General features: G+C 57.6%; 1 protein-coding gene across 2 annotated transcripts; it reads left to right on the top strand.

Moving 5' to 3' along the window:
• Positions 1-355: 355 nt before the first annotated feature.
• Positions 356-7,529, top strand: BMP4 (bone morphogenetic protein 4). 2 transcript variants are annotated; one of them, XM_056133726.1, is made up of 4 exons: positions 356-663; positions 3,820-3,944; positions 5,006-5,385; positions 6,403-7,529. In XM_056133726.1, the coding sequence occupies exons 3-4, from the start codon at positions 5,013-5,015 to the stop codon at positions 7,257-7,259; spliced, it is 1,230 nt and encodes a 409-aa protein (XP_055989701.1). In that variant the 5' UTR covers positions 356-663; positions 3,820-3,944; positions 5,006-5,012; the 3' UTR covers positions 7,260-7,529. The 2 variants fall into 2 exon arrangements, with proteins under 2 accessions (XP_055989701.1, XP_055989702.1); XM_056133727.1 differs by having other exon boundaries at positions 380-441; positions 5,059-5,385.
• Positions 7,530-8,023: the final 494 nt, after the last annotated feature.

An 8,023-nucleotide genomic window follows, 5' to 3' on the forward strand; every position in this document is an offset into this window, starting at 1 on the left:
TTTAATCATCGGTTTGGGCAGCAGTTACCCCGAGCTCAGGGAAGCCCAGACTCCCATGGGTATTTGGGGAAGGTACGGGGCGACTAGTCGGTGCATGCTTTCTAGTACCTCCGCACGCGGTCCCCAGGTGAGCCCGGCCGCTTCCCGGGGCTGCCGGCAGCGGCGGCGTCGCAGCCCGGGCGGCAGCTGCGGACTCGGGCGCTGCCCGGGCTTCCGGGACCCGGGGCCTGAGCGAGGCGAGGCCGGCGGCGGGCGGGAGGATGTGGGCGGGGCTCCCCTCCCGGGAGGGGAGGAGGGACCGAGGGAGGGGCTGCCGGGGCCCGGGAGGTGGAAGGAAAGAAAGAAAGCCAGCGGGCGAGAGCGAGCGGGGAGCGAGAAGATGCGCGAGGGCCGCCGAGGAGGGAGGGAGGGCCGGAGCGCGGAGCGCAGCCCGGAAGCTAGGTGAGCTCGGGACCCGCTTCGCGGGGCCGGGATCGGAGCCCGCCCCGCCGCCCCCGCCGCCGCCGGGTGCTGAGCGACTCGCCTCGCTCCCTGATGGGATTCCGCTGCGCGCCGTCCCGAGCCTGCAGCGCCCCGCTCCTCGGCCCTCGCCCAGGTTCACCGCAGCCCTTCAGAGGTCCCCAGGAGCAGCCGCTGGCGAGCCCGCTACTGCAGGGACCTATGGTGAGCGAGGCTACCTGGCGAGGCGCATCTCCGGGCGGAGGAGCGGCAGGGGGTGGTGGGTACTAGAGGCGTTCAGGGATGGAATCGAGGCAGTCGGGGACCAATACCCTCAACCTTGCCGCCTCCACCCCCAAACGGCGGTGCCAGAGGCAGGGATGCTAGCGCTGAAAGACGCGAAGGTATTGGCTGCCTCTTCTCCCCCCCACCCCACCCCACCCCGGGCTGCCACTTTCTCCGTTTGGGGGTCTCGGGCGGGCTGTAGAGGAGAATGGAAAAAGCAACTCTTGAAAGAGGGTGTTTGGGAGAGATCGTGGAGTCTAAGCGCATCGTGCCACCCGTGGGCACTCTCGGATGATCCCCAGAGACGCGCTGACTGGCGAGGGAAAGGAGAGCGCCGGTCCCGGGGGGTTGTTGGGAGAGAGAACCTGGTGGGGCGAGGACACTCTACCCAGGCCGGTTGTCCGGTTGTGTGTGTGTGTGTGTGTGTGTGTGTGTGTGTGTGTGTGTGTGTGTTGAGGGGAGGTGGTGGCGCTGTGTCGAGGGAGGTGTCTCTCACCGGGTCCCCAGACGGGGGGAAGCCCTGGAGAGCTGCGGGGCCGCCGCTGTTCTCCAGGACTGGCGGCATCCCGGGAGCCTCTTTGCTGTCATCTCGGGGAAGTCGGGTCCGTCGCGACGCCGTGTGGGATGCCAGGCGCTCCGGGCACAGTGCGGGCTGTGTCCGGCCCGACCAGACGGTCGGCGGGCGCGCGGCTCTTCGTGCACCTTCCCACACGGAGCCGACGGGTTCGTGGGATCCTGGAAACCCCCGGTCTTTGCTTGTGGACCCTCCCGGCGGGAGGAGGGCTCGCGGACTCAGCCGTGTTCGGCACATCGCATCCGTGCGGGGTTCTAGAGGATCGAGCTTTGAGGGTTGAAAGGGCGGACGCTGAGACTTCGGAAGACAGACAGTAGACTGAGGCTCCCCTGCAACCCACTTGGTTAGGAGAGTCCTAGATGGCCTTCGCGAACTTCGTGCACGCCCGCACTCCACCCCCAATTTACAGACGAAGATACTTTTCCATTTTATCATTTCAAGATTTTTTTTAAAAAAAAAAAGAGAGAAGACGGAGTAAAACGTAGAAGAGACGGATCCTCCACGGATCCAAAGTTGAAACACGACTGGCTGTCGCACTGTCCACAGGGCTTGAGCGCAGTGCGCGTTCGCGCCGCCGCCCTGGGAGAGTCCGGGGCCGGTAGGGGTGTCCGGGGAAGCCCGACGCCCGCCCCTTCCACCGTGCGCGCAGCTAGGACCGGCCCTTCTCCGTCTGCTTTTCGCATTTCTGGAACTCCTCCCACGGGACTATTTTTTTTTCTAAGGGTTTTTAAGCAACTCAAAAACAAAACAAAAAAGTCAACTCTTTGCTCGCCCCAGCCCTTTCACCGTCAGCCCCGGCGGAGGTGCGGGATGGGGAAACCCGCAGCTGCTTCTTGCCCCTTGCCGCTCCCGCGGCGCCGGCCTTCGCGCTGCGGCGACCGTGGCCTCTGTACCCGGGCATGCTGGAGCAGACGGTGCGGGGGCCTCGGCTTCACCGAGGGAGAGCGCAGCGCTTGCTCCCCTTCGTCTAGGCTTCCCGCTAACGCCCCCACGGAGAAAAAAAAAAGTTCGCAGTGGGGAAAGCTTAGATCCCCATAGGTACTCGACGCAGGAACTGTGAAGAGCCCCAGAAAAGGGGGAGGGCGGGTGCAAGCGCACTTTGGGGTGGGGTCGTGGCACTTGGGACCCCATGAAAGTGCCAGCCTGACGCAGTTTGATGGGTCAGGTTTTCCCACAAGCTCCGACGCTTAAAGAACTACGCGCACACAGCATCTTCCTTTAGAGGCCCCAGCCATCCATTGAATGTTGGCTGGTAAAAATCTTGGAGAAATGTTTGCAGCGACTCTGCAGCTGGTGCAAAGAAGGAAGGGGTGGGGGGAGGATGTGGTGATGGGGGGAATGAGTGGTGGTTTAAAATATAAGAAAAGCTGAAGGGAGCGGGGTGGGGGGTAGGAGAAAAGAGGGAGGAGAGTAAAAGGAAAGAGGAGAAAAAAAGAGGGAGGACAGAGAGGCGAGAGAAGAAAGGGGAGAGAGCGGGGGAAAGAGAAGAAGCAGTGCAGGCTCAGAGGTAGCGCGCAGGCCAAAAGCGGTTCACTTTTTCTTTACTGCTGGGAACGTAGTGGGATTTCCTTTCTGCTCGGGGTCGGCGTTTGTAAAACCCCAGCGCTGTTAAGACCAGAAAAAATGTTAAGTACTCATTCCCGCGGCGACGCTTCTTTTAGAGTACGCCGCGGCTGCCCTTCGAAAGGCCCCCGATCACCGGTTCCTGGGGGCACCCCGCTTTGCTCGGGGAGGACGCGGCGGCCGACCGTCGAGGTGCGGAAAGCCGCTGTCCCGGAGAGGGAGAAAAAGTCGCTTCCCCTCCACTTTCCCACACAGGCCAGCGCATAACCACCGCCCCTTCTGGCCCCGGGCAGGGCCGGGACGGCCGCCTTCGGGATGGAGCGCTCACCCCAGCGCTCGCGGGCATCCGCCGAAGGGGGTGACCGGTGTCGCTGGGAGCAGTGTGTGGCCCCGCGGAGACCCTGGACAAGGGAGTGACCGTGACCGGGTACGCGCGGGCGCGCGCGTCCCACGCTCAGCGCTTTCCTTTTCCAAGTGCTCTGGGGGAATGGATTTCGAGCAACTGCGACTCCGCCGCCCCACTCGCCGCCCCACTTCTTCGGCTTTGCGCTCAGAGGCGCGGGCCCAGCTGCGCGCCCCAGTTACCCCAGCGTCCGGTCGCCGGCACGAAGGTCGGGCCCGACGCGCGGAGCGCCGCTGGGAGACGCGAGAACTGCGTGCCCTCCGAGCGCGCCCGGCTCTCGAGAAGCGGCTAAGGGGTCCGCAGAGCGCTGCCCGCCTCTCTTCCCGGACCCCGGCAGGCTCGGGCGGCGGGCTCGCGGGGGGGGCCCCTCCCGTCGGGGGCGGGGCCGGCGGAGGCGGGGGTGGCGCGCGGGCCCTTTCACCGCCCGCGGCCGGAGGGGGGGGCGGGCTCTCCACGCGCGGGGCGGGGCCTCCGCGCTCACGTGACCCCGAGGGGCTGGAAGAAAAACAGAGCCAGTCTGCGCCAGAGTCTCATTATATTCAAATACTCATTTTAGGAGCCATTCCGTAGTGCCATCCAGAGCCACGCGCTGCCGCAGCTCCTCTGAGCCTTTCCCGCAAGCCTGTTCAAGATTGGCTGTCAAGAATCATGGACTGTTATTATATGCCTTGTTTTCTGTCAGTGAGTAGACCTCTTCCTTCCCCCCTCCTCCTTCCTGGGAATTCATTCCGCCCTCCCCACCCTTGCTCGCCCGGTGTCCCTCCCGTCGGACCTTTCCTCCCAGAGTGCACGCTCCGCTTTCCGCAGCAGCGCTGTCGTTCTCTCCTTGCGCGGAGCATCAGCGAGTGCTGCTGTAAGTGCAGCTCGCTTTTCGCGCTCGCTCTGGGCACTCACAGCTCGGGTGCGTTGCAAGAAAAGGGAGCGCGAAGGAGGTGGAAGGTCCGAAGCCCGGGGTTTCACCTGTGGACTAACCACCGTCACTCTCCCCGCCCCATCCTTCCCACTAGCCTGGGGAGCAGCCCGAGCTCCCGTCTGCTTGTCAAAACGTACTATTGAGGTTGCTTCGGAATGACCACTCCTCCCCTTGCTGGGCGCGATAGATGCGTTGGGTATTTCAGAGCTCATCAGCTACCGCGAAGTACCAACCCTTAAGCCACAAAGGTGCTCGTTGCAGAGCACCTTTTGGCCCTAGTTGTGCTGGGTCTTCGCTCTGCCCAGCCCCTGCCTCGCTTCTTGCCCTCCCTCTAGCTCCGAACCAGCTGGAAGTTGTGGAAGTTGGGCTCGCAGGGGTGGAGAAACAAGGGGAGGGTGGAAGTATGAAGTGGAGAGCAGCAGCGGCATTTTAATTCTCCCTCCCCCACTTTTCTTTTTTTTTTTTTCCCTCTCAATGTTAACTGTTTATTCTTGAAGAAGCCAAGCTGAGATCATGGCTCAGATAGCAGTTGGGACAAAAAAAGATTAACAGGATGGAGGCTATCTGATTTGGGGTTATTTGACTGTAAACAAGTTAGACCAAGTAATTACAGGGCAATTCCTACTTTCAGGCTGTGTACATGGCTGCAGCTGGCGTGGGGGGGGGGGGCGGGGGTGAGGGAGAAGACACAAACTTGATCTTTCTGACCTGTTTTTACATGTTGACCCTCCTTTTTTAGCCCTCTATGCATATGCAGCGACATCTCTAGTTCTCTCCAGTTATCGGTGTTTGTTTATTCTTTAACCTTCCACCTCCTCCCCCTCCCCAGAGACACCATGATTCCTGGTAACCGAATGCTGATGGTCGTTTTATTATGCCAAGTCCTGCTAGGAGGCGCGAGCCATGCTAGTTTGATACCTGAGACGGGGAAGAAAAAAGTCGCCGAGATTCAGGGCCACGCGGGAGGACGCCGCTCAGGGCAGAGCCATGAGCTCCTGCGGGACTTCGAGGCTACGCTTCTGCAGATGTTCGGGCTGCGCCGCCGCCCGCAGCCAAGCAAGAGCGCCGTCATCCCGGATTACATGCGGGATCTGTACCGGCTCCAGTCTGGAGAGGAGGAGGAGGAAGAGCAGATCCGCAGCATCGGTCTGGAGTACCCTGAGCGACCCGCCAGTCGGGCCAACACCGTGAGGAGCTTCCACCACGAAGGTCAGTCCCTGCCCTGGCTCTGGGCTGGGGACGCTAGTCAGGCTTGCTCGAGGGGCAGCGGGAGCCCTAAGGGAGAAGAGTTCAGGTTACAGCAAAGCCCAGAGTCCGGGAGGCTGGGGAACAGAGCTGCTGACCTCCAAGAATTTCCAGAGCTGTGCCTGAATTTATTTTTTTGGAGACAAGGGGAGGGGTCTGGGGAAAGCGGAATGACACCACTCAGACATGGGCTAGCTCCAGCAGTGTGTTTTTGCTATATCAAAGCTTTTTTTTTTTGCCAGATTTTCTGCTTCCCCCCCCTTTTTTTTTCAAAGCACCTACTGAATTTAATATTACAGCTGTGTGTTTGTCAGATTTATTCAATAGGGGCCTTGTAATCCGATCTGAATGTTTCCTAGCGGATGTTTCTTTTCCAAAGTAAATCTGAGTTATTAATCCACCAGCATCATTACTGTGTTGGAATTTATTTTCCCTTCTGTAACATGATCAACAAGGCATGCTCTGTGTTTCCAGGATCGCTGGGGAAATGTTTAGTAACATACTCGAAAGTGGAAGGAGAGTGGAAGGAGAGGGCCAGGGTGGCTGAGCATGTTCCCTCCTGCCTTTGCTCTGTTGGCCCCTCTCTCTCTTTACAACCACTTGTAAAGAAAAAACTGTGTACACAAAGCCAAGAGGACTTTAAAGGGGAGCCTCGTGGTGGTAGAGTAAGGAGTTGACACATGGAAATTATTAGACATGTAAAGGAGGTTGGGAGATGCTTTCTGTCTTTAGTGCTTGCTGAACGCTAGCTAATTTTCACTGGGTTTCTAGCTGCCACATTTCTCAGCTCCTTCCAAGGAAAAGGTCTGCCCGTTGCCCTCAAAAGGGCTTCTCTACTCTCAGCAGAGTTTGTCACTCATCACCAGTGTCACCCCCGCAGCTCTCCTTCTGGACTTTTCCATTGTCCAAAAAAAAGTTCACGGGCTTTTTTTCCCCCTCCTTTCTTTTTCCCTTTTCTTTTCTTTCCCAATTTACGCCTAGAACATCTGGAGGACATCCCAGGGGCCAGTGAAAACTCCGCTTTTCGCTTCTTCTTTAACCTCAGCAGCATCCCGGAGAACGAGGTGATCTCTTCAGCGGAGCTCAGGCTCTTCCGGGAGCAGGTGGACCAGGGCCCTGACTGGGAGCGGGGCTTCCACCGGATAAACATTTACGAGGTTATGAAGCCCCCTGCAGAAGTGGCACCTGGGCACCTCATCACACGACTACTGGACACAAGACTGGTCCACCACAATGTGACACGGTGGGAAACTTTTGATGTGAGCCCCGCAGTCCTTCGCTGGACCCGGGAGAAGCAGCCCAACTATGGGCTGGCCATTGAGGTGACTCACCTCCACCAGACACGGACCCACCAGGGCCAGCATGTCAGGATTAGCCGATCGTTACCTCAAGGGAATGGAGATTGGGCCCAGCTCCGGCCCCTCTTGGTCACCTTTGGCCATGATGGCCGGGGACATGCCTTGACCAGACGCCGGAGGTCCAAGCGTAGCCCCAAGCATCACCCACAGAGAGCCCGGAAGAAGAATAAGAACTGCAGGCGTCACTCGCTCTATGTGGACTTCAGTGATGTGGGCTGGAATGACTGGATTGTGGCCCCCCCAGGCTACCAGGCCTTCTACTGCCACGGGGACTGCCCCTTTCCACTGGCCGACCACCTCAACTCAACCAACCATGCCATTGTGCAGACCCTGGTCAACTCTGTCAATTCCAGTATTCCCAAAGCTTGTTGTGTTCCCACCGAACTGAGCGCCATCTCCATGCTCTACCTGGATGAGTACGACAAGGTGGTACTGAAAAATTATCAGGAGATGGTAGTAGAGGGATGTGGGTGCCGCTGAGACCAGGCAGTCCTGGGGACTGCACATTGTGTGGGCGTGTTCCACACGCACACACGTAGACACATGTTCTCATCCACACACCCACACACTACACAGACTGCTTCCTTATAGCTGGACTTTTATCTTTAAAAAAAAAAAAACCTAAACATTCACCTTGACCTTATTTATGACTTTACGTGCAAATGTTTTGACCATATTGATCATATATTTTGACAAAATATATTTATAACTACGTATTAAAAGAAAAATAAAAGGAGTCATTATTTTAAAGGTAAATTATGTTCTTTTTCATCTATTCCTTCTACCCATCTCTTTGGAATGGTTCATTTTGTAGAAGAGGGAACGAGGGTATAGGATGGATGTCAGGGGGTGGTAACTGGAGGTGGTTAGGTTGGAAAGACAGGAAGTAAACTGTTGGCAGAGAGTTGGTAATTGCCAGGATGAATTGTTTTCCATTTCTATTTAATGTTACAAGGACGCAGCATCCTCTTCCATCTGGATGACACATGCCTTGGAGAAACAGTGGGATAAAAGGAGTAGGGCCAGATGAAAGACACAGTCCTTGTACATCTTCTGTCTTGGCGCACCTGTTAGATGTACTGGGTGTGATGGACAAGACTCAACTCTAGGGAAATGATTCCCCCTCTGCCTATATGATACTCCAGGGTGTCACCAATTATAGGCACAATCTTGTGTCTTCTAATCAAAACTAGTTTGAAATTCACATATTAACGTGTGTATGTGTTTTAAGAAACAGGGTGCTT

This window comes from Sorex fumeus, unplaced genomic scaffold (assembly GCF_029834395.1).
Source record: "Sorex fumeus unplaced genomic scaffold, SorFum_2.1 ptg000098l, whole genome shotgun sequence".
Lineage (NCBI taxonomy): Eukaryota > Metazoa > Chordata > Mammalia > Eulipotyphla > Soricidae > Sorex > Sorex fumeus.